General features: G+C 38.5%; 3 protein-coding genes across 5 annotated transcripts in view; 2 read left to right on the top strand and 1 right to left on the bottom strand.

The window, feature by feature from the left end:
• LOC149692303 (calcium/calmodulin-dependent protein kinase kinase 1) overlaps positions 1-26,888 on the bottom strand; it is a 107,131-nt gene that overhangs the window by 60,344 nt on the left and 19,899 nt on the right. The window contains exon 2 of the mRNA XM_089867991.1: positions 19,614-19,707. The gene's annotated coding sequence lies outside the window, so the exon portion shown is untranslated. The remainder of the gene's footprint in view (positions 1-19,613; positions 19,708-26,888) is intronic.
• Positions 4,201-12,450, top strand: LOC149692307 (uncharacterized). 3 transcript variants are annotated; one of them, XM_089867975.1, is made up of 10 exons: positions 4,201-4,875; positions 8,642-8,725; positions 8,876-9,000; positions 9,636-9,787; positions 9,865-9,918; positions 10,016-10,157; positions 10,219-10,334; positions 10,396-10,630; positions 10,706-11,355; positions 11,434-12,450. In XM_089867975.1, the coding sequence occupies exons 1-10, from the start codon at positions 4,859-4,861 to the stop codon at positions 11,455-11,457; spliced, it is 1,599 nt and encodes a 532-aa protein (XP_089724101.1). In that variant the 5' UTR covers positions 4,201-4,858; the 3' UTR covers positions 11,458-12,450. The 3 variants fall into 3 exon arrangements, with proteins under 3 accessions (XP_089724101.1, XP_089724100.1, XP_089724099.1); XM_089867974.1 differs by lacking the exon at positions 4,201-4,875 and adding an exon at positions 4,929-6,950 and having other exon boundaries at positions 10,748-11,355; XM_089867973.1 differs by lacking the exon at positions 4,201-4,875 and adding an exon at positions 4,932-6,950.
• nAChRbeta1 (nicotinic acetylcholine receptor beta1) overlaps positions 20,699-26,888 on the top strand; it is a 39,841-nt gene continuing 33,651 nt past the window's right edge. The window contains exon 1 of the mRNA XM_089867995.1: positions 20,699-23,477. Within this exon, the coding sequence (XP_089724121.1) occupies positions 23,423-23,477 (55 nt within the window). The 5' untranslated portion in view covers positions 20,699-23,422. The remainder of the gene's footprint in view (positions 23,478-26,888) is intronic.

Consider the following 26,888-nt stretch of genomic DNA (forward strand, 5'->3'; position numbering starts at 1 on the left):
AAGAGACGCACGCGATCCACGCGGTTAAGCCTAAACCTCAGTTATTCATTTTGTTGCTTTCTAATAAATATATTATGAGTAGTGGGAAAATGGGGTGTCTAGAACGAAAATTGTCACTTCATATGTGTTTTTGGGTTCAACTTTTTAGAGCACATATCTCCTGAATTTAATCTTGTAGAACCAGATGTTCTTTGGCGCACATTCCACTTAGAAGACACCCTTTAATTTACGACAGGCTTATCAGAAACACCCTGTACAATTATATTTCCTTAATATATAAATAATTTATGAAAATTATAAAATTCAGATTCATTTTCTATGATTAGGAATTAAAAATAGATATTTTTCACTAGATAATATTTTATAATTTGCATTTTATAAAAATGTATGCATGTTCTGGTTCGGTTTGTATGTGGGTTTTTAAGGTCATTGTACTGAACCCCCGTATAATAGAGAAGGTCATTAGAAGATAATACCCGCGTTGGTAAAGAAAAAATGGCACGTTCATGGTATTAAGAGATAACTTATATATATACGGAAAAATATTCCAACTCAAATTTAAAATAGATTCCGGCGGCGGCGGCGTTTATAGAAATATTACGTTTTGAAAACTCGAGTTTGACCTTTAATGGTTTACTAGAAAAAAACATATAGAGGTGACGGACGATCGTGATCTTTACCGAATGATTCCATCCAACGGGGTCGTGATTTCGAATTGAATTAAAATGTATATCTTCATTCTTTAGATTAGATTAAAAGAACGAAAATACCATGGCCCTAACCGATTGAAGAGCATCTTCATGATTATAAAATTATTTTTATCACGCGATAAATCTCAATAATATACAGTATATATTGAGAATATTTCCACGTATAAATTATAAAAGGGTACATGGTATATACTAATAGATAATTATAAATTTATAAATTTATATAAAAGATTATTCCTACAATATTTAAATAACAATTATAAAACTAGAAGAGAACTTCAGGAATATTTATAACCCGTATATTTAGCAGTATCAGAAAGGTATTTCTTTGAAGTGAACTATTTCATAATACCAGAAGTGAGATGAGACTAGAAGTACTGAGCTAACCAAATTCTTCACTCGGCGAAAGTGAATATTCTTGATAACACACGAACGGTTGGCCCTCTGGTAGCGGTTTCTGAATTTTCCCTCCAAAACGTGAGACGCTCGTGGCGGTAGACGGCCGAACTAGATTCCAGCACCCGCGTGCGTGTTCCGCGGCTTTAGGTTGAGGGGAAGGGGGTAGGAAATGTTTTTGGAACTCGACCAATTTTTTTCTCTCTAGTTTTAGAGCGTGGGAAGCGGCATAAAATCCTCAAATTTGTTCACTAGTGCCAGGATCTACTATCAATGCTAGAGCCCTTCACTTCTAGTCTCATCTCACTTCTGATAATACTATATTATAATTGGCAATGATTACCGAGAGCTAGTAATGGCGTGACGTAGGCCACTATCTTAATAAAGCCTTTAATTGATTTCTTTTAATGTTAACCGATGAAAACAATCATTCATTCTGACGTTATAATTCGCTAAGTCAATTTTTCCCGTATTTATTTAAAAGATAAATAATTTTACTTCGCATTTATGATCTTCTAAGAGCATTTAAAACGTTGTGGCAGGAGGAGGCGTTTGGCCGTCGCCAAGACAACGGTCGGAGTGCCACGCGAGGAGAGAGAGAGAGAACGGAGACGGGTAATGGAGAAAGAGAGATCTAAAACTAATCCCGAGGCGAGTAGATCCACCTCTTTACAAAAGAGAGAGCGAGCGAGAGAGAGAAAGCCCGCGATCGACATAGAGAGTAGAGCGAAGGAAGGAGGAATGGGATAAATAAAGGTCGACTAAAAGATTACGTGGGAGAGCGTGGGCGTAAGACCAAAGAGAACTCAGACGCCGTAAGGGCCGCGTACTATCCATGGGAAACCGGGGCAAGCGCCCACCTACGCCCCACATAGTAAGTAGTATTATGAATTGAATCAAGAGAAACCGAAAGGAAAAGACGGGGGCGGACGACGACCATGATTTTGAAGGTCTACCTAATTTAAAAGATATCATGAGTTAATAATATGTTAGCTCCCTATAAGTTACTCAGGCAATTCATTTTTATACTCCAGCGTTTTCTTCCGCGCCGCCGGCTTCCCAATTATATGCGACGCTCTGCGGCCGCCACGTGAACGAAAATCTTATTTACTCTTGTTTCCGGTTTTTCCCCGGACGCGCGTGTAGTGGAAGCTAGCCCATGATAACGGAGCTATTTAAGCAGCCGAATATTTCGCTCTGTAGCCTCGGTAAAGAAAACAGTTAAGAGATCAGTGGATCGGATTTAGCTCAGTTGTATAATTGGTTTCAAGTCACAATAACAACTCTTATCTTTAGCATTCTTTATCAATATCGGCAAATTGCATTGAGTTCCTGCATTTTTTTGTCTCGGTACTGACACAAACACCATGATTTAATGTTAAATTGTTAAAACATAAACATTCACGACTAAAACACTCTCTTGGTGAAAAATCAGCCGACGACTCAGGGTCGAGGAACCGTACGAGCGGGATTTTTTTTTCGACAAGAGAGAGCGCAACATTCGGATGTTTTTCCCGCGCGGGCGAAATGAGAAGAAATCGCGGGATACATTACGCCTATGGAGCCTGAGTAACTTATAGGGAGCTAACATATTATTTACTCATGAAGATATCTAATAATAACCGTGCGTCTAGCGCGTAGTCGACGCTACGTCGGGTTTATACAGTGTTTCTGATATGAAAAACTCATAGATCTGATATGTACCAGAAGTGAGATGAGACTAGAAGTGAAGGCAGGGCCGGAAATAAGCACAGGACACTGGACATTGTCCAATAAAATTTTAAATTGTCCCATAATTTTTTCAAAAAATAAGGGGGTCACTGGACAGTTTGACCAATAGATTTTCCCAAGTTTTGATAGCTTGACTATGGAGATGCGACACTATTTTTGCACACTCCAGTGGACAATGTCCTATAAATTTTCCAGTCAAACAGGGGGTCACTGGACACATGTCCTATAAGAAATTTTTCTTATTTCCGGCCCTGAGTGAAGGGCTCTAGCATTGGTAGTAGATCCTGGCACTAGTGAACAAATTTGAGGATTTTATGCCGCTTCCCACGCGCTAAAACTAGAGAGAAAAAAATTGGTCGAGTTCCAAAAACATTTCCTACCCCCTTCCCCTCAACCTAAAGCCACGGATCACGGACGCGGGTGCTGGAATCTAGTTCGGCCGTCTACCGCCACGAGCGTCTCACGTTTTGGAGGGAAAATTCAGAAACCGCTACCAGAGGGCCGACCGTTCGTGTGTTATCAAGAATATTCACTTTCGCCGAGTGAAGAATTTGGTTAGCTCAGTACTTCTGGTCTCATCTCACTTCTGTTTGTACTAAGGCTAACAATTAACTCTTTAATAATTATATAGGCTTAGACAAAATGGTGTCAAGTTTATTCAGTATATAGTTATAAAAACCGGGCCAGTCCCAAATCAAAGAGAACGGTTTAAATAAAATCTACGATTATGTCTGCCATGACAGGAACCATTATCAAACTTCCGCTATATCAAAAAACAAGCCATCACGGCAGCACCCCACCTTTGAAATCCGTTAGTGAAAATAATAACTCTTATTAAACAAAAAAATAAAAAAAATGTATATTTAAGGTTCGCTCCTCACTCTCCAAAACTGGAACGACAGATGTGTCTACGAGTTCAACCTATTACAAGGGAAGGACAACGGAAGGGGGAAATGCAGGACCTACCTATAAAGTGCCTTTAACACATTTAACAGTTTTAACAATTAAATTTATTTCAGTATAAAATAATTTTGAATTTATTTAATTTCTCTTGAGATAAAGACATTATTAGAATCGTTTTTAATAAAACAATAATTAAAATATATTTGGTTCGAGGTCACAGACACTTTAATCCAGTATTCAAAGTGTATGCGACACGCACAGAGTGTTTTACGGATGATGATCCCTTAAAATGAAAGACTGCTAGTTAAAAATTTAAGGGGTCATCCCTAAAACAATTCAATCATAAGTAAGTCCGTTAAAAAAATAAACTATACATTAATTTCATTACTTTCTCATCACTAGAATCGTAATTTTAAAGATAACTTACGGAGTGAGGGTCATAGACACTTTAACTTAGTATAAATATAAAAGTGCCCGTGCCAAACTAGTCGGCTATACATTAAGCTGAACAAATCCCTCCCATTCGCCACCCCTTAAAACAGACAACACACACACACACACACTCTCTCTCTCTCTCTCTCCTCTTCCCGTTTGCAATCCCCTCTCTCTTAAAGGGGATACCTATAGATTCTAGCGTGTTAAGGTTATATAGGATGGAGAGAGAGAGCGGCAGCGGCAGCAGCAGCAGCTGCCCCCTTCCCAGTCATCCTAGCTTTGAGTCGAAGCAGGGGCCATTCAAGTTATCCTTCCCATTCATGCCTGCGCGCCCGATCTGCGCTGCTATACCGTAGCCCCTATCCTTTAACGCTACCGACGAGAGTCTGGCGAGTTCCTTTCCGGCAGACCTACTCGTTCCTGTTCCGCGGAAATATAAAATACTACACTAAATTTTGCTTAAATAAATGCTGCAATTAAAAGGTATAAGTTTTTACGATTAAAAACGTACGACCACCAAGAACAAAAAAAAACAACGGCGGGAAATAAAAGAAAATAAAGAAAAAAGCGCCTGTGCGCGAGTCACAGTAAAAATGTGGGCCACGAGCGTATTCTCCTAGTTCCTTCATAAAGTCGCGTGACGCCTGCGCGTACGGCTTCGTCGCCAAGCTGATCGCCAAAACATGGCGCCGTCAGTCAGGTAAGAGACTTTTGCGTAATTTTCTTCTTTTTATTTATATTTTCAGACACACTGACCTTAATTTTAAGCCGGTATTTAAATCGTAATAGTTATAGTTAAGGAAATTGGGAGTTTCTCCGATTTTTAATCTTCCTTCATCCTTGGAGGAAGAGAGATTGTACCGTTTCTGTTTACGATGACCGCGGTAGAGAAAATTTAGAATCTCTCCTCTTTCCTTCTCTCGCTATACCAAGGAGGTAATCTTCCTTATACATAACATGTATGTATAACTCCTTCGTTAGCAACCGTATAATCGTTATTCTATATTGAAGACAAAGTCTTACATTTATATGAAGAAATTATTAGCTAATTGGTTCTACGATTTTTGAACAGTTTTACGTGCCAGAGGATTCAGAGTTATTTGTACAGGGTTTTATTTAGAACAGAAAAGAAAAAAATGTATCTTTATCTAATGTAAACAACTCTCGTATATTGAACTGTCACCTCATTTTGATATCACGGATATAATAATAATAGCCGGGTTAAAATTAAACATTCCATTCTGTTCAATTAGGAAGCATGATAATATAGGAAAATAATGTTATCGGTAACCATGCCAAACTTCAATTTTATAACGTTGAAAATTTGTTCACTGTAGTAGAACACAACCTCGAAAAATAATCGATTTTAACATCATAAACCAATATTCAAATTCACACCCAAACCCACTAAGCAATCTGATATAATTAACCCAATAAATTTTAATCAATGAATGGGTTTTAATCCGAATTAATCAGATGGATAACGATCGAGTTGAATGCTAAGCGAGGGACCGGTCACTCATGCCTTGGACTGTACTATATTAATCATTAGAAGCCCTACCCTTGACAGTGCTAAGATAATTACGCGTAATCTATAATCGGTGTACAGGGAATCTGCGAGTGAGTAGCCCCACGATATTTAGTCTGAACTGTGTGTAGCCTGTCGCCTGTCGCCACAACCAAACATTAAGATAGGGTCTCCCCCTATAAAACTTCGTTATATACATTTTAGTGAGTAGCCCCACGACATTTAGTCTGAACTGTGATTAGCCTCTCGCCATGCAGTCGCCACAACCAAACATTAAAACATGGCCTCCCCATCCCGATAAAACTTCGTTATACACATTTTTAACACGTTTTGCGAGTACAATAATAATATCAACAATAATAAAGCCATCATAAAATCCGCCGTGCAACTCGAGAAGTTTTTGTTTGCTATAAGACATTGTTTCCCATTGAAGCAAACCGCAACCCCCTCACTTTTCCCGTCTCGAAGAAAGTATGGCCCCCTCCCGTTTCCTTGGGAAGTTTAGTTTGTTCAAAGCGATAACGGCCCGGGTGCTTTACTGCATTATATACGCAAGAACGATGTAGGAAGTGAAAAGGACGCCAACAAACTATTGTTTAGTAATAAGAACTATAGACTTTAAGCGGTTTATCATGCTTCAAAAACCTGTTTTTCAATATGAATATAACGAATAGTTCTTGACAAAGAAAATAAAGTTTTGATAAATGAAAGCATGACCAACAAAGATTTACAACTCGAGTACATACATACGAGTACTGTTTTGACCGTAGCCACGCAACCAACCAGGGGTGTGGTGTTGTTATATATTTTCCCGTGGATATATAGTATAGCTTAACTAGAAGGTATAACCTCGGGTGTAGCGGGTGGTATTAGAGGCCACTGACTCCTATTAAACCACTTCCACCAGCACCACCACCTCCACTTCCCCCTCTCGCTATTGCCCTCTCAAGTTCTTTCGGTATATCTTGTAAGTTAAAGTTAAAAACCAGTTAGTTCTTCAACGTACTATACCGTTCATCAGAATACTCGAGATAGCAGAGAGATGTTACGGTATTTATTATTATTAGTTCAATTCGAAATTTCATATAATACTGGACAGTTATAAATTTGTAAACAATGTCAGCTGCCTCAATCGAAGAGGCTGATTCGGTTGTTAAAATTGAAGAAAAACGTAGAATGTTTTTCCCATCGCTAGTGACTTATTTCGGGTGGCCTTTGATGTGTTTCAAAAAAGGAAATTCTAACAGGTTTGAATTGAATTAATTTTGATTATAAGTTTAATTAAGTTGTTTACGAAAATATCAATGCTTGTTATTGAAAATAAGTGAAAAAACACAACAACGAAAACACCTGGAAAAATATTATACTGTATTTTCTTTCAGTATAGTAGAGGTTAAATGAAATGTAAATGATTTGATCTCGCCATACGTTTTTGCGTCAGTATGCTCCAAATAAAAGGGCCTTGACGTTTCTCTATGAGTATGTTAGTAGTAGTAGTAGTGGTATATGGTACAGTACTAGTAGTATTTACCTGAAGTCGATATTTAATATTTTAAACGTACGTTACGTAGGAGGAGTTGACCTATAGTATTTGACCTATAAATACGCCGGAAAAAGGCTTTTGTCCTTTCTATCCTGTTGGGTTGTTTTATTTAATACGTAATGGTGTAAAACAATACGTAACCCTGATTTTAACGCGTATAACGTGACGCGAAATAATATTGTCATAACCCTGTCAGTTAGTTTCCTGTACGAGAGACAGTACAGTTAAAGGTTTGTTTATTATTTTCAATATTTTGCAACATTGAACTCTTTACATTTTGCGAAATACCTTGCCCAAAATGGGGTCTCTTGAATAATTAGTCTTGGGAAATGGACCCCGTTTCGGTTAAGCTAGATACCTAGATTGTAAATTCGGAAATACATCTTATCCAAAGCCACAAATTTGACCAAACTTAACAACCGGGCAAGGCCGGGTACCTTAAATTTGAATACATGGTGTAGGTAAATCCTCATTTAAAAAGGAAAACACGATCGGGGTGTTATGATCCGCACCCTATAATTTTAATATTCATCGAAGCGTCTCAATATTAATACAAAACGAGCGAACGACAAATTGTGATTGCATATAATGGCTCGATAGATAGTTCTAAAAATATCGTTTTGGTAATGAACTTGGCATTGAAGAAGAAGAAGTAAAAACATCCTTCTTACTTTGAAAGTATTGGTGTGCGAGGGGCGCCTTATCAGCACAATGACCCGTTTAAGTAATAAACGTAACAACATAACGTAATACATACACCCGGGTTTCAAGGGGTCTATGCCATAACATTATATCATGCGCTCGCTATCGGGAGGTTTTTTTTCTTTTAAACTGGTTTCGGTATGTATGTAGTAAATTCTCATATACACACTCATTAGTGGGAATGGTATAATTCTTCGCTCTTCGTATTTAACCAAGCAAAACCTTTAAAATTATATTCCCTTGTCTCCCCGGGTTTTAGAAAAATAAAATAAAATATTAGCAGACAGAGGTTAAAAAGTAAAGATGTATATAGGTGTAGTTTTAAAGGTAAAATCTCGTGAATTAAGAAATAAAACATTACTTAGTTTAAATTTAAACTAAAAATTAACTCTGTCTTCCCATATTTGACCTCGAAAATGTGTAATTATTCATAAAACTATACCTCTGCCAGAATATTGAAATTAATTATTTGTGAATGGTAATATTAATTCTGTTAGATAAGGGGAAAATATATTTAACTTAGAACTTCCTATTGTAATTCATATCTCAAATCGCATTAAAAAGTGCATTATAAATTCGAAAATTTAATTAATAGTTGGAAATTTTAACGTTTCGAGTTTCATTAGGTTATAAACTAACGTAAAAGTTAATTTATTTACGAAACTCTGCCTTTAAATTTTTTTCGTATTTCAGTAAGGAGGAATTGATGCGGAACTCGGACCATTTGGTCTGGGGATTGGCGGCCGGCAATCATTCACCAGATTCGGAACCAAACAGGTTTTTATCCTTAATAACAAATACCGACTTTAATTAAAAAACCTCTCTCTCTCTCTCACTCTCTCTCTCTCACTCTCTCTCCTTTTATTTATTACTTAACCCTAACTCCTTCTTTTTAAACGTATTTTATTTTTTCTTATTTATATTCAGAATATGTGAAAGACTATGGGTGTTCCTAAACAGTAGAGCCTGCAACATAATCATAGTTCTTTTGGTCAATATCGAGACTCTAGTCATTGTCTCTAAATTGCTCATAACTCTGGAAGTTGTTAGAGGTAACCTCGCCCCTTTTCTGACATTTTGAATTACATAAAGTTTAGACCACATGGCTTAAACCGGTGGACGCCCTCACTCTCACCCAACTCGTAAGTTAACAACGTAGAAATAATCGTGCGTTCACCCTTTTACGCTTCAAACACCAAAAAAAGGGGTTCTTTTTACAAAATTGAAAAAAAAAAAAAAACAATTATTCGAATTCGAGTCTTAAATTTTCCATGACAATTTTACCGTTCGGACCTTACTTTTTAAGATACAATTGGAGAGTTTTATGGATGGCCCCTTAAATTTAATTAGCATTATCTTTCAGTTTCTTAATTTAAGTAAGGGGTCAACGCTACAATCATAACTTGAAAACGGTGACCCGGACGGCAAAAAGTCGTAGAATATTTTACTATACTGGAAATCGTCCAAAGAATTCGATTAATTTTATACAAAATTTTATAATTTAAATTCTTCAACCGTATCATGTAGCAAGTAGCCCCAATTCTCCAAGACTTACATTACAAGGTTAATTAACGCAAGATTGATTTTGATTTGTTAACTCAAGCGACATAAAAAGCGTATAACACATTTCCTATCGGTTGGATAAATTTTCTAATAACTTTGTACGTAATTTGTAATACTTGAAAAGATCCCGAATGGAAGTCACCTGTTGTCAATTGTACGGCGAATAGTTCCAATCCATTTGCTGTGGTGGACGCTGTCCATAGCCCCAAGCTAAAAGACGCCAATTTTGCTTTTACCTACACAAGCACCGTCATCCTTACATTTTTCCTCGTCGAGGTAATTAAAAATACCACTAATTATTTTCGTACTACCAATACCTAATTGACCTAACCTGATTTATATAATTTCTTTAGATTATAGTTCGATTAATAACTGGGAAATTAAGATATATCACGCAGGGTATCGAAGTGAGAATAGTTATTCAATCAATTCTTAAAACTCGCCACCCACAATTAATGTTTTTGTTCTTTCTTAACTAACGTTGGATACGTTTTACTATTACAGGTCTTTGACGCCATAATAGTTATAATAGTATTTAGTTTAGGTATCGCCTTCTTAACGTCTCCAACTAAAACGAGATCGGGTCGTGACGCGGCGCTCAATTTGATCTTCCTTAGAATATGGAGAGTCAGAAGAATATTTCGAAGTAAGTCCCTAAACGCTAATGACTTTAATGTTAATTAATTCGCGTCATTATTTCTTCGTAGGTATTACAGACGCTGCAAAATCAGAGCTAAATAGCGTGGTTCATACGTACCATCGCGAGAAGACGCAAGCCGAACACAAAGTTGACTTGCTTATTTTAAAAGTGGAAGATTTGGAGGTTGGTTCCGTTTGAGATTAAATATATATTGTTTACTCTAAATTATTCATTTACGCGTCAGCATGAAGTGGCGTATTTAAAAGAAAAGTTAAAAAAGACTGAGCGGGAATCAGTCATCTACAAAAAGAGAAGGAGCAAGGAGGGGACATCAAGTTCTCACAAATACGGTATTCAAACTACATGTACAGCGACCATCGCTGTGGAAACAGTCACGAATACTTGGCCCTCAGCCGGCACGCAAACGGGTCGCTCGACGGAAGAACTGAATAATTGTTCTCCGCAAAAATCAACTTCCGGTAAATGATTTTCTTTAGGCCGGTGGTGGTTTAAACAGTGTCCTTGACACGTGTCCCCCTTTTTTTACCTTCCAGCCATCGACCCTAATTTAGTACATATCTTCGCCGACAAACTAGCCATCCTGATCATGACGGATGTCTCGCGACGGGCCCTGAATGGCAAACCGGAAGTTCAGACGCATTCCCAAATCCTAACAACCACCGTCGAATCGTTGAATGACGCGTCAGTGATTATCGGGGAAGCGCCCAAATGTAAGCCAGGGGCCAAGTTGAAACGGCGACCAGATGGAAGTCTTGAAAGCGGTTATGGTTCGGCCGCCAGTTCCATCAACTGGGACCGTATCAGAGCTAACAATCTGAAGAACGAAGCTTCTTCGACAACAAACAGACTGGCTGGTCCGGTCGCCAACGTTTCGGCGGTTTCACCCGGCGGTCATTTGGGCTTAAAATGCCCAGAGAGTAGCCCCGAAAGCGGGTACGGTTCAACCGCTTCCGCACCGGTTCACGCGAGGACTAGCAGTACCAGTCCGGTTGACACCGAAGGTGACGGTACAGAATTTTTGTCTAGCGGAAGTGCCAAACACGCGGACACCGTTTTCTTGTTTCCGGAACCCAAACCAACACCGCCAACCCAAGACCCTGCGGGAGTCGAACTAGAATGGTTGGAACAATCGGAAATCGAAAGGGTTAAGATGGTGGAATTTGATCCGAACAGGAAGGACAAGGTCGGTAGAGTCTTATTAACACCTAAGTTCAGTTCAGATAAGTTCTATAACACGAGCTAATGAATTATTCTCTAATAGGGAGTTCCGATGACGTCACTTTAAACAAACACTTCTTCCCTAGGATGACCATTCAGCCAAATATTTAAAAACAAACAAATCCGCCGCCATAATCACACAGAGTTCCATAAAACCTTAACTATATATCCCCTCGAATAAAATCAAAAAAACTAAACTAAAGAGATGTTTTACAGCTATTTAACCACGCCCTTGTAATATAAAAATTATATTTCGGATGATCTTTTTTCTTTCTTTTTGAATTTATTGTGAAATTATAAATATTCCCCTCGAGTTTTTACGATAATCAGTGTCACATACACAATTCTTAAAAGGGCGAATCTACTCTAATAATAATAAAAATAATAATATTAAAATATATTAAATTAATAATTTAAAAAGGCCTTCAAAACTTCGGGGAGAAACAAAATAAATAGGTTGCCAAAATATTTACCAAGTTTGCAAAAGAAAAAATGAAAGGAGAAGAAGATGAAAATTACTAACAAAAATAAAAGTCTATAGTACAAATTCCATATTTTTTAAAATATTTCGAATACGAAAATATTATAAAAAAGTATATATATATATCTATAAAAACCAAAATCACCTTCAACAAGTGAACTCATTAATTTTTAAAATGGTTATTATAGAGAGAGAGAAAAACACCTCCCTAGTATTTAACTTATCAAATATTTAAATTAAATAATTAATAAAAAAAGACGCTAGTCAAAATCCGTTTTAAATGGGATTTAAATTAATTCATTTCAGCTATTAAATTAATTCCATCATAAAAATGTTAATTTAAATAATAATAATATTAATAATAAATACGAATACGAATGGGGAGTGTAATTGTACAGAATTTTTTTACGAAAACCAGTATTTATATTTAAAACAAAATAAGTAACTATTACGTGTAAATTTAAAAAAAAATGAATCAATTTAAATTTGTGTAATCTAATTTTTAATTTTCCGGATCTGTAAAACTTATAAATGTGAATTTAAAAAAGTTATTGTAAAAAATAAAAGAATTTTTTAATAAAAATTTATGAAAAACAAAATGTCTCTATTATTGTTTCGATTTAAATCAATAGATAGATTAATTTATAATTTAGTTAATAATAATTTTGAATTATTAAATATACTTGGGGTAAATAAATTAATTCCCTATTTGTATATATAAAATTTAAAATTCACGAATAGCTAATCTCTATCAACTGAAATTAATTTATTCAATATCCCACTAGGTTTCACTAGATACGTTTTACTCCCCCGAAACATTATCGATTACAACCCGGTAACCCATGGTTACCGGAGTACATACGGCCTCACAATCCAAATCCCTATATCACCAATCGCAACTAAAATCCCCGCTTTCCAAAAGATGAAACGCGCTAGTTAACCTTCAATAAATATTTAATTTGAGATAAACACAAGTTCTTCTCAAGTTGTAAATAATCATTAATACAATGATCATAGTTTTGGTTGAAGTACGTGGACATTACCGTCGAACCCGACGTGTGTACACGTTTACAGAGAATTAAAACATTTGCAAGATGCAACGTATCAGAATTTCGTTATTGTTCAAATTTAATAACGGCTTCACTCGTCGATAGATGGCACCACGAAATAGAAACCCTCTCACAGATGAAAGGGGGCGAGTTTCTCCCCCTTAATTATAAAATCAGGATATCCTCCTTGCAATAGTTTCTCTACGTTCTTAATAGACGGACACGATATAGGCCTACACTGAGATAAATTATATAAATTATTCTAATTTAAACTTAGGTAAAACAAAGTATATGGGCAATGGCATTCTACTTCCGGAAATTGAGTTGTGACGGAAAGCATTTTGTTTTGGGCAAATTCGTAATTTGGCAAAAGGCGGGAAAAAAGCCAACAACATCTGGTCAATGTCATTATTTTTTAGTTTGTTTCCAAACGCGTTATCTCCGAACTCATTCAAGTTTCCAACTTCAAAATGATAGAAAAAGGATAAAGGTTATCAAGGAAAACCCCGGCCGGGGTTATATCAAGATAAAATTGCACTGGAACCAAGCCACGATCGCCAAGATTACTAAGCCTAAATCAAATTGACTTAACACATACAGACACACTTCCAGCCTTGAGATTTGCTACTGGTGATGTCTGATAAATAATCGGATGTAATATTCGAAAAATTCAAAACTCAAAAAAACTGTCCATCCCCCCCCCCAAAAAAAGAATGTTATTTCAACTTCTAGTTTTCGAAATGTATTTACTGTCTGGCTTAGTTAATCGAAAGCAATATCTATAATATAGTAGTTTTCACATGAGAGGATGATGGAATTTTTTTCAACTAGCTACACAACTCCCAATCAAATTATACTTTTTTAAATAATGTAATTTTTCACTCCTGGTTGATTTGACGGTTGTCATTTCATTTCTTCTAGTTCCAAAAATAACTCGCCAACTAGACATTTTGTAAATATATGCGCAAAGAATGGGATAGAAAATTTCGATTCGAATCAAGTCATTGAAATATTTACGCCATAGGCAAGGGATAATGTAATCAAAATTTTTTAAATATTGAATTATATGTCATGATATATTCGTGTCAACTTTAAATTGAAGGTATGTTATGATGTAATATTCCTACAGCTCATAAAACTTAAGAAACCCTAAACCTTTAAAATTTATGTTTAGTTATAGTAATTTTAAAATTCTGAAAATACCTCTAGCTATAGCTAGTCTCTTTGTATAGTGCATAGAGTAATACTTTAGAGTTAGAAGTATTTTAAATTTTTAATAGAATACAGTGGAATCAAGTTTGATGAAATTTTAATTCACGGATTTATTAAGCAGTAGCTTTAGTTTCGAAATTAAAGGCCCGAAGTTATCCCGTATTTATTTAAGTGCTTCTCCTCAATTTATTAAGATTATTTTCGAATTGGTACAAGTCTTAATTATTAATTATTCATTTTAAGCATTGGAAAACAGTTTCCCCCAATAGAAACCGTTGAATGTTCATAATTTAGCTGTTTTACAGGCGATACTGTAATTTTACAGCTAGAAGGATTAATAACGACATTTCTTACTAAATCTTACTTTCTAGTTTCAAATCCAAAAATTAGAAATAACAATCTTACTCACTAAACTTTGTATTTAAAAAGAAAACCTTAAAAAATAAGATGCTTTTGAAAAAGGGGATATTCCTTTCGTAACTAAGAAGCAGTTGGTAAAAGAAGGAATAAAAATATAGGCATATCACGGCTAGTTACCCTGAAAGAAAGGCCAAGCTGAGAGAGTGACGAGAGGTTTTGGGGGCCAAAGGAAAGGAGAATGGAGTGTGTAGAGAAAAGGAGAGAGAGAGAGAGTAAACTTTTACGAAACTAATTTCGTCTTCGAAATTGGCTGTTTAGCTTAGAAATGAATAAGGGCCTGCCATCTGTTGGGTCAAATTTGCATAAACGAAGAGCGAAAGAGAGCTAGACGTTGGGAGAAAAGGCCAGCGTTAGAGAGAGATTCTATTATCCGAGAGGGTGCACCATACACTTTTCGTTTAAAAAGGACAGTATACCATCCAGAGTTCCGCCGCCAAAATTAGAACGCTGCCGGAGCCGTTTTGTTTCAGCCAAGGGTTATAGGGACAAGTTAGTATCGCGGGGTGCTAGTCTCTCTCTTTCTCTCTCTCTCTCGTCTCTCAGAAACAATCGACTCGGCATATATTACTCGAAAGATAGATTTACACCCTACACACCCCGTATGGTATATTGCCCGAAAAGGAACGAGAAGGTGAAGAATTACTTTTATAGAAAATGGGAGAAAAAGAAAGCGGAGTGCAGGTGGTCCCAAACAACTGGGGAAAAAAAGCTCTACACTACACCACGCGGCATACCCCACAAATCTTTTTCCATTTTGGTGGCTACAGCTAGGCGTCCCCGTGCCACCATAGTTGGCGAGATTCAAACCTCCCCTCCCCCACCCAGTCTTCTCTTCCGAATCTCCAATTAATTAGAAACGAGAGACCGCCCTGTTAATTAAACGGATTATGGAAGGCAGGCCCAGAGTCGCCAATCTCGTTTCCACCAGAGTTAAGAAGAGCGATTAGCGAGGGCCCTTATTGCTCCCGTTCTAACCTAGCTATACTATACATAGGCAGGCGTTGGGCGTTTGCTCGGGCACCCGGGGCACGCCAAACCCCATCCCCTCCTCCCCTCGACCATCTTGCTTAACCACTTTCATAAGAAAGTCCCTCACCCCCTAGTCTCGTTTACATTTACTTATTCTCTTCCGAGCTCGTTCTCTCTCTCTCTCTCTCTCTTGATCTTCCTTGTATACTTTTTTCCTCATTTCCTTTCCTTGGACCGAGATTAAAGGACTAAGAGTTGAAGGAAAAATCACCCCAAAACCCCTTTAAAGTCATACTTAAATGCACCCATAAGTCTGTCTCATTCCTAAACATTGATCAAGTTATATTAGGGTTGTAAGTCGGAAAATTTTCCGGAAAATGACCGAGCTATATTTTTCCGGAAAATTTTCCGTATTTTTCCGCTACCGGTTTCTCAATTAAAATGTTAAAACGTTAAAATTTTTCAATTGCCTTTTTTTTTTCAAAACATTCATTATTTTGTTTTCGGTGAATTCGGAGGGGGAAAAATTGTTTGTTAACCCTGTTTAAAGTCACAAATTATGGAAAAATCAACCACTAATATTTGGCGGTACTTTAATAAATCTACTAAAGATGGCAAAATATAACTGGAGAATGTATATATTGTAAACAATGTTATGCAAATAACGCAACGTGGATGAAACGCCACTTTTCATCTGGTATGTGCAAAAAGTGTTCCCCATCTGTATTGAAAAGTTTTAAAATTAACTGCACGAAAAATGAATCATCTCATGATATGCAACTACATTTGGTAAGTCAGCGAGGTGTAATTAGTCAAATTCGTAATTCAATTATATAAAAAGGCTGCAGTTTCTATTTTAAAATGTGTCTATTATATTAATTTCGAACTCAGGACAACAAAACTGAAGAAGCTATCGAAATATCTTCAAAAGTTTGATAAATTGACTCAAAGCTCACTTAATTGCTAGTTTTATATTTTTCCGATTAGGGGAAAATTTTCCGCGAAGAGAAAAATTTTCCGGAAAAGTTTAAGGAAAATTTTCCGCGTTTTATTTTTCCGGAAAATTTACAACACTAAGTTATATACTTTAATGTAGAAAATTTCATATTAACAACGCACTTCCCAAAACAAAAACGGTTCGAGAGAAGTAAGAATTTTTCGAGATTAAACTCTAAGATTTGCTCCGTTTGAAGTATCACTTTATTTTGTGTAGGAATTTAAGCTGGTCCCCCAGTTTCTTAAGAGCTTAAATGATTTCTTAGAAAATTCCTTTGGGGGTGTATTTATTATTTCTTTTCCTGTGATTTTACTTCACTTTCCGCGAAACAGAAAATGAGATTCGCCGAGGCTAATGCCACAGTATAATCGTGTAATGAAGATAATGCTTCGAAAGCAAAGGTCGACTTTTACTAGAGGGGGTCATCTTCAAATAGAATTGTAATGGATTTTATCGAAACGGAGAGAGAGATTCATCAAATTTAAATTTTGTTAGGCCTATTTTCTTAAGCCTAATATTCAAATAGTTCAATTCAATTTCGAAGCTGTTTAGGGGTTAGGTCTAACATTCCTTAAGAGTATAAAGCTCATGCAGTTTGGAAGCCTAATTCCTATTTTTTTAACCAATCAGACGGCATAGAAATATAACTTTCTATATAGGTTCCCTTTTAAAGAAGTAAGATTTCGTTTTTTTTTCTTTTTCTTTTCATATTTGACAAGATTGACATTTCAGACCAAAAACAAGTCGTTAGCCCTCAATTAAGGTTCCCTAAGTAAAGAGCGTGAGAGAAAGTGGGTTTGAGTAGCGTTTTTGATTGGATCCCTCAATTTTTTCCTCAAAAAAAAAGAAAGAAAAAGAATTGGGAGAAGGCCTGGATTTTTCTTCTTGAGAGAGAGAATAAAAGGAGAGTTTTTAAAAGAATGGTAACGACGTAAGAAAAGTATGTATACGACAGCCTCCGCAGCTTTGAAGAAACTAGAGAGACCTATTTTACGGGTTTTTAAAAAGAAGTAACTGAAGTAACTAGAGGAAAATTCCAATGGATTTGGGGTAAAACGCGCCCGGTTTATGTTGAAGGAGAGAGTTTGGGAAGAAAATTCCAGGGAGACTCAATAGGGTGAATATTTAAACAGAGTTCAAAGTTCGTTCCTTCATTCCACAAATAATTTTGGGATGGATAACCTAAGCAACGGTAACAAGAAGTTGGGATTTTGTCACACTCCTGTAAGTCAAGCTTCAGGGCGACAAAGTTTTGAGGGAATACGACATAACAAGTATAGTTTTGGTTTTTTTCTTAACACATAGCTCCCTGTATATAGTCTCCATGTAAAAACGCGGGGTTGTTACATTTGAAAGAAGTGAAAAATAGAAAAAAAAAGACCTGTCAATTCAAGCCGTAGCGACTTTTATAATTCTTACTTATTTTTTCATAATAAGGGGTATCAGAAGGGTTTCAAATATTCACAATTTCTAGGATTTAAAATAAATAACGCTTTCAACGCGTCCTTCCCGCAAGTTATACTGTGATACAAAATAATTTCTATTTACAGAAAGTAACTGAATCTTTTAACACGACTTTAATCGGATTTAAATTCGATCAAAGTAAATTAATAAGTAATTTGAGTTCTATATATGATAACTTTATACTCCTGGGCGTCCCCAAAGCTCTAGTATACTTAGTGACCTTTATGAGGAAAATGAAAATGCGGGAAATATTTGAGAGTAGAAAGAGAGAAGATGAGCGGGTGGATTCAGTCAGAAAAGGAGGACAAAAAATTTCAAGATTCATTAGTGAAAGATTGAAAAGAGCTATAGAAGAAATAGATTCATTCGTCGTGTTCGTCCCCTTTTTTTCGCTTTTCAGAATTTTCAATTAGATTGTGGAACGGGGACAGTCCTCAGCTAGCCTTTGAATGAAAAGCCTGCAACCCGAGTATTTTGTAACTGTCGGTATTGTTATTTCATGACGGATGATGTAATCGATTAGGAACGTATTTAGGATGAATTAGGCTTAGATCCCCGGAGTCTGATTCGTTGCCTAATTTCAGCCAATGGCACGCACCTTGTTGGAATATCAGACTAGAACTCATTTCTTTAACGGCGAATAAATCTTTCTTTCAAGAAGCGAGCGTGTTTTTTAAATAAAAATTTTTCAACGCCATGTTCGGAAAAGAGAAGTAGATTGCGAAAACGGCGGACGTAACGAGGGTTAACATTTCGCCGATTCTCTATTTGCCAAGACGTCGGGATTCGTTAAGGCGGCGCGCGTACCAGGCGTGGGTAAAAAGCGACAAATATGTCAGAACACTCGTTTCTAAAAATCCCGCCGTCAGAACCCGGCAGCATGCGCTTCCTGCGCCAGCTAGGCCAGCTATAGTTCAGGTTGAAAACCAAAGTCACCTTTCTAGCTCTCCTGGAAGTCAGTTCCTCTCTTCAAGTTTTCCGCTCTCATTTCCAGAGGCTATTCCGGGAAGCCCACCCTTTACCGGTATGACACTCATTCCCATCCAAAAACCCCCCACTTGGAAGTGTAACATCAGCGCCTAGGTATTTCCCCGCCGAGTCGTTCCAGTTTAGGCTTCATTAAAGGAAATTCTTCAAGGGAGTGTATAGAGCCTCGAGGAAAACGCCGGCGACAAAAGTTATTCCCTGTCCTTAAAAGCCATCCATAGATTTTGTCACGAATCATCGCGGTATAACGTTGCCCTTCCAACATTACCTCGGCCCTTTTCCAAAGTATGTAAATAAAGGGTTCTCTCGTCGTAATCTCGACTTTTTCCGCGAAGTTAGGGCCATTATTTAAGGCGAAATTAGGTAAACACGAACGGGGGAAGAGAAGGAGAGCCTCGTCAGAGATTCCTCAGTTCACAAATTAAGAAAAATTGTAGTTTAAAACTTAGCAGTCACGTTCACCAGTGGATAACTTTGTCAACTTTTAACAGAAACCCAAAAAAGGTTTTACTCTAATGACTAGCGCGGGTATAGTTTTCGTTATAGTCGAGCCATACCCTCAAAACGTTAAGCCTCTAACTCGCCGTCTTTCGCGTTGAATACCACAAATGTTGAGAAAGTTTTAAGAAAAGTTTCTATCTTACCTTTGAGTTGATTCTTCACTAATCCAGCCAGTAAGCATTTCTGATATCCACGTAACAAAAAGACGTATCCTCATAGTTTAATGTTTTTCCAGCCCTATTAGATATAAAGAAAAATAATAAACAATAAATACTAGAATAATTCATTATCTTATCATAAAATATTTATCATTATTAACATTTTCCGAATTTCTGTACAAAACCCAAGAAAATATTTTTCATCTCTCTCTCTCGCTCACTGCGCGAAGATGGCGGCAGGTTAGCCGATTTTCGATTCGCGCGCCAGTCTAAAACACTAAAACCGAGCTAGAGACTTCAGTCTCCAAAAAGGCTTGGAAGTTTCCTAGCTTTGAATCGATGTTAGTATTAATATTATCGTCACAAGTTCATCCATCCATCCACCCACCCCCTTCCATCATCTTCCTCCATCCTCTATCTATCCTTAGCAACGATTATCCGAAGATGGGGATGAAAAAAAAAGTCGCGCTTGGATTGGAAGAAGCAAGATGGAATAGTGAAGAGTGGTTCTTTCAATGAAAGAAGAAAAAAATAAGTAGAAAAAGAAGAGAGAGAAAAAATAAAAAAAAAAATAAAATCGGATTAGTGCTGCTCCAAAAGGAGAAGGTGGATGAAGAGGAGGAGGGTATGAAGAAAACGGATATACACCAAACTTCATCCAGAAGGGGATGATGGCAAACCGGATTAAGACTTTCAATAGAGAAAATATACAAAATAATATAGATTTTCACCCACTTCCTCTTTCAGACGTCGTAAAATTAAAAATAAACGTTAGATTAAAGCTTGAATCATTGGAGTAAACACAATTATGGACGTTCATTGCAATGGTTATGGTTAAAATATTAAAATTCCACGTCTGTAAGTTATATGCCCATGATAACAAGTAAAAAAAAATCATAAAAAAATACAACCCCATAAGCCCAAAAAACCTTTATCTGAGGTTCCTTGACATTCTGGAAAACTCTGATCTATCACCCATTTTTACGTCAACGTCTCTCATACTCATAACCCCCTCCCCATTCTCTATTTTTTTCCTTCTAGGCTCGCGTCGTCTTTTCCTCTATTATCGATTTATACGAAAAGAGCCAATAATAGAGAGGCTGAAAAATTCTTCCAGTCGCCCTTATTAGTGTTTATTGTAGAGGAAAACTGGGCTTTGCCGTCAAAAGAAGCGAAAGCTCGTCATTCGGATTCATAACCCAATATCTATACCGAGAGTCGTGATGGTGGTGGTGGTGGTATAGTCTTCTTCTTTCTTTCCTTTGTCAGAAATAAAGCGAAGAAGAGGGCTATAGCTAGAGCACTCTCCGGAATAATAGATCGAAACTATTTCCGAGCTTATAATCAGCCCCCTTCTTTCCCTACATCCCTCGCGTCCTTTTAAAGCCAGGGGCAGCAGCTTCAATCAATATATATAGGCCTAAGTCGAATAAAAAATATTTCTCCGGAAAATTATGTCTATTTCTACGGTACGTTAGGCACAGGGTTTATTGGGGGAAAAATGTCATAAAAATTACGCCAGTAGAGGTTGCTTTGCACGTTTTAAGTCAGAATCATCAAGAAATCAACAAGGGCTATCATTTTTATCACGGACTAAAGGATATTAGATCGAAAATTATCTCATCCTCCGTGTACAAACTTGGTACAAATATTTAGACATACGTTAACCCAATTCGAATTTAAAAATACCTTCATTGTGTTTTAGTAAGAATTGGGGGACAATTAGAACTACTTTTCTTCATAGAATGAACTTCCGGTGTTAGGGATAACATGACGTTCAGGGGTAAGTCCATATGAGAGATTTTGGGCGTTGTTTCAATAGGAAGAACGGTCGTGTACTTTGGGATAATTAAAAGGCTAGAGACAGATGTTTAGAGAGAGAGTGAGAGTATAAACTACATAGCATTGTCGTCGGAATAAAGTGTAACTAAACCTGTTTTAGGGGGTTCAGCCTTCTACTTCCCAATTTGTTGCCTTATCTTACGGCTCTTAAAAATTTTAAGCCTTTCTTTAGCAACTTCCGGTTGGGCGTTGTGTTTAGTTTTCCGTTTTCGGCTACTAGAAACAAAATATCAGGGAAATATTTCTTTCGACCAGGCTTTATTACTTTAAACTCGGCCGTTTCGATTTTTTTTCGTATTCTTTTTCTTCTCTCTCTCTTCCCTCGATAACAAACTTAAACCAATTGTGTTTTCCTTGACCGATTTTATATTTCTCTCTCAATGTTCGTTCTTTAAGGAAAGGGATGAGGGAATGTAGTAAAGGAGCGGAGAAGAGAAGATAAAGAGAGAGGGAGAGAGAGAACGGATGAGCTAGAGAGAGAGAGAGAGAAAGAGAGAGAGGTGGGTGGGTGAGTAGGGTTGAAGGAGGAATCGCTCCATAGCCGCAATATAGCCAGCGCGTTTTTCTCTCTTCGCCGTTCTCCTAGACTGCTTTTCTCAATTTCTGCCCCCAAAAATTTCTTTTCTCGGGATCGCGAGCCGAGTCGGGTGTAGGGCCGAGTGGGGTGTATGGAAGGGTAGGGTGATAGGGTGCGTGGAAGGGTAAGGACGGGCGCGCGGCTTTTTCTCGGCTGTTCCCCCCTGACTGGGGCTCTTTTCTGGAAGCCCCCTCGCTGTAGGAAAGGCGACCCGGCAAACGGGTCGATGGCAGTGCGCAGTCGTAGCGAAGGGCAGACGCGGCGAAACGCGAGCCAGCTCGTGAGGCGGCGCTTTGCCGCGGAGCTGAAGCAGCCCGCTTCGACCAACGTCGACGCCTGCCTCCAAAAAAACGTTTTGTCACCGATTTCCAGCGGCACCAGCGCTCGTTCCGACCTCGCGTTAGGCCCCCCTTTTCTTATCCCGAGGAAGGAGTCGTAGGAACCCACCCGCGCTACCCTCCCCGATTATTTAAATTTTTTTAAACCTTATTTTTTAATTTTCCTCGGAAACAAACGCCGGGCCAATCTCGGATTCGGACCGCTCCGACCCGAGAAGCTCGACGATGGTCTCGGCCCTTTGGCCCCCGCGCTCCGCCGGAACGCCATCCGACGCGTAAGCCTCGTACCTGCAACCCGAGTCCAAGTCGACGCGCTCGCTCGACCGCTAAAAATCGGACAATACCAACAAGCTCGGTCAGGAACGATATCGGGAGCCTCGATCGTCGCCTCCGATTCCGATCGGATCCCTTTTCCACGGATATTCGACTCTCGACCGGAAGTCTAAAAAAATTCCATCCCCCGCTTCGTGGAGGAGAGAAGCAGAAAAGCGCGTCGAGAAAGAGAAGAGAACGCCACCGCGGAGAAAGGTGTGGGCGGAAAAGGCCTCGGCTAGCAGACGACCGACGAAGACTCTCTTAGGCCGTGGACAGCCAAAGAGCGTCCTGACACACGCCAGACCTTGAATGGCCGGGCCAACGACTCTCCCGAAACGGTGAGCTCGAAATCCCTATAGAAAAGGTCGGCTTTTCCGTTTTTATTTCGAGAAAAACCTCCGTCAAAAGCGAAAAAAAAAGCGAGTGGGCCGAGGCTTAGAATCCCATTCGATCGCTCCCGGAGCGGAGAGAGAGAGGATCCAGAGAAGAGAGAAAGAGAGAGATTCGATTTCGAACGCGCGCGGGCGGAGGCGCCCGCCACCAGAAGTAGCCGCGAAAAGTAGCGCGTTCGGTAATGCGGGTTACCACCGAGAACGGCACCTTCATCCGAAATTGGTCGGCTGGACAGCGAACCTCGAGCGGCAGCGTGTTCGGGCCAAGCCGTTGGATGTAGTGACCGGAATGACCGTGCCAGACTGGCCGCTCCACTTTGCTAGGAAGTCATGAGGAAGATTCCAGCGACGGTCGTCTTCCTCGTCTGCTCTTTGACTTTAAGAGGTAAGCCTATCGCTATCCATCGTTACACGTTATACAACTCCCCTTCCTCCTTAACCGGGCAATCGCCAAATTAACCATTCTGATAAACCTTACGCCGATCGAATCAGTATCGACGTAAGTTAAGCTATAACGAGTTAGGAGTAATGAAATTAGGCCTAAAAACGCGGTAAACGTGAAAATAGGCTTGGAGGTACAATATGCCAGCCACCGTTTTCCATTCGAGTAGGAATCTGAGGTCTCCGAGAAGCCAGAAAACGAAGCTCGAGCTCGTATTAAAGTTCAATCGGAAGAATATATTAATCAAGAGAGATAGCTAGCGGAGGAGAGTTGACTCCGGTCGGCCTCCTTCCCCCCCCCCGATCCCCGAGTGTCTATTGTTCCGGGGGCCAAACAATAGTCCCGGCAATCCTTTCAAAAGCATTGGCAATAAAAAATACTTCTTATACTTGATGGAATCGTTGATCGTATCCCAATTCTGACACTTTGTCATCCCGTTTTCAGTGAGACGGCAAAAACATATAAAAGCGCGTCTCTCGCCCGCATTCTCTCCATGGCGCCCCTCATCCCGAGCTATATCTATAGATTATCGCCTACACGCGTGAACCAGAGCCAGGAACGGGGGATGGGGTGAGGGGAGGGTGCCACCTCGTATAGCCGTCTATCTAGGAGTTGGCCGTAGAAAAGGGAACGCCACCCCGGCACCCCCCTTCTCTCTCTTTCAGATCAGCGAACGTTTCCTTGACAACCGGCTCTATCCCCCTTTTCGGATGGGTCCATTCCACCAGGATGGAAGAGGAGAGGCGGCTCTGGTAAAAAGGAGAGAAGGAGGCCAGGGAGCTCTCCGGGAGGAGGGAGGAGGAAGGAGAAAATAAGAGAAGAGGAGAGCGCGGAGAGGGATAGAGACGTGTTAAACTGCTTTAGCCGAGGAGAGAGAGAGGGAGAGAAGCTGGAAAAAGAGGAGAAGGGAGGGGGTTGATCGGGTGTAGCCGATTGCCCGACATCTTTCATGAATAGATTAAAGATTAACGCGATCTCAATGTATTTTTGCATCCCCCCACCACGGCCTTTCGGTAAGTCTCGAAAAAAAAAAAAAACCCCGAGATCAAACTCTGACAAAATACTCTTGAAAAATAAATAAGAGGATTTCTTTTTATATCGAACTCCGTCGGGGAATGACTATAAAAAAAGGGATTACTATTTATAAATATACTTTTACAATAAGATAAACGCGCGTTTTATCTTGTTACCATGATCAAAACATCTGTCAAATCAATATAAAATCCGAAATTTCCGAAGTGGAGAGTGAGAAAAAATCCTCCATAATTTCCTTTTAAGTGAGATTTCCATTTGTAACTTATTCAAAAAGGATTCGTTTAGAGAGGGCTGAAGGGACACGTAGATCCCTGAAAATTTCGAATTATAAATTAATTTTCGAGCGAACCAGCTAGCTCTAGTTGTAGTATAGTGAAGCAGTCGACAGGAGGTAGGAAGAAGGCGCTAGGGGTCTCTGTTGAGCCAACCGCGCCTTCTTCTCCACTATTTCCAAGCAACTACGTTCTCTCTCGCTCTCTCCCTCTCACACACACAGAGAGAGAGTGGTGCGCGAGTTGCTGCCTATCTTTTCCTTTCTATTCCTTTCCGGGGGATTAAGACGCTACAAATTACGGGCCGCTTCCAATTTACATAAAGCCGGGAAGCTCGCGAAAGACTTCAAAAACTGCCCCCTTTTTAAGTGACTCTTTTACCCCTACCCCTATTCTTCGTTCGCTCCCTTTTACGCGACTAAACTGATCCTTTTGGCCTTCCTATCTACGACCACCAAAGACTATAAAACCGCTACTAAAAAGATAATAATTTTATTTTATTTATCCCAAACCCTCATCACCGCCCATTTTACCGGAAAATTTGTACAAATTCGCGACCTCTTTATGTACAAAAATTAGAAGTTCATAAATTAGAGTATAAATTTCCATGATCTAAAATAAAGGGGAGCTCGAAAACTGGGTGAAATACATTTGGGTAAAGAAGATATTGTTTAAGAAGAAAGCCAACATTTAGGGGCAACTCTTCCCACGTTAACTCTACGAGCCCCTGTAGAAATGTTTACCACGCTGCACACAAAATTTCAAGGAAAAGTAGCTACACAGGCGCAAATGCAAAATTTACAAATAAAACAATTATATATTTTTAAAATATTAATAAAAGCTAAATAAATAAAACTAAAAATGATTTCCACTTCAATTACTAGACTTTAAGTTGAAACAAAACGTAATACTTAAGGATTCGGTTAGTATAGAAGAAGAAAAAAAATTCCAAAAAGTGGTTAAGAATTTAAAATTTAAGACATTTACTCTTTCCTCCTGACGTTATAAAATAAGTCGGGCAAAAGAAAGGAATCATTTACGAAAGGAGCGGAAAGCTTTTTTTTTTACACTTCGTGGCACGCGAGGACCTTCCGCTTTTACCCCCTTTTCCCCTCCTTTTCGCATATTTATGGTGATTCTACGCATTTTAAAGTTCGCTAGCTACGATCAGAAATTTTCAATTATTCTCTCTTCTTCTCTCTTGTTTTTTATACGGAAGGTAAAACGAAAGAAAAAAAAATTGGAATAAAAAACCATCAAAGTTGAAGAATTTTTTTGCACTCTTAAGTTATATTTTAAAGTGGACCACCTCGGGTTAAATTTGGACCCAAGCTAAAATAAAATAATAAGGGAGCTGGGGGTCCTTATAAATTTTTCGGAACACGTTTCGTCCGGGCTCAGGGATTTCTCCTCTACTGAATAACAATTTGCCCCATCAATCTGGAACTGACAAAAATATTAGCTTTTTTTTTTAAGTTCCCTTCGGTTTGGTGGCTCTCGCGGTTAAGCCACTCGCTGCCGAGCTTTAGCCACACCCAGATATCCATCCCTACCTTTATAACACATGGATGGGTAGACTTTATACCCTCTATCGCTTTTAGAAATGCCAAAAAAAAGAAAGAAAGAGCTTTCTTAAACTTTCCTTAAGATGCTAGGCTAAGCAGTTATCCCCTTTAAACTTCCTGAACTTTTTAAATACGGTATAGAGGGGGAGCGGGAATAAAATAAAAAAAAGTAAATTTTTCGGAGGTTAAATCGTTCTTCCATAGCAAGCTCGCGTTAATATACTCCTAGGACCTATTTCCCGCTTTTTTCTATACAAAAAAACGTTTCACCCCCTTTGGTTGCACCTTCATTGAGTTTTCTACAGTGATGTTTTATGTATAGGCTACCCTAACCCAACAGCAGCAGCGGGTGGATAAAAATCCAAACATAATATAGAAAAGAATTTTAACAATTTAAGAAAAATCTTGCGGTTTTCCGCTATAGTTTTTATCAAGAAAAAGAGCCTTTAAACACAACAAAATTTTATTGTTTAAAATGTTAT

Source organism: Phalangium opilio, unplaced genomic scaffold (assembly GCF_054372755.1).
Source record: "Phalangium opilio isolate 3A_F unplaced genomic scaffold, DU_Popi_V2 ptg000024l_1, whole genome shotgun sequence".
NCBI lineage: Eukaryota > Metazoa > Arthropoda > Arachnida > Opiliones > Phalangiidae > Phalangium > Phalangium opilio.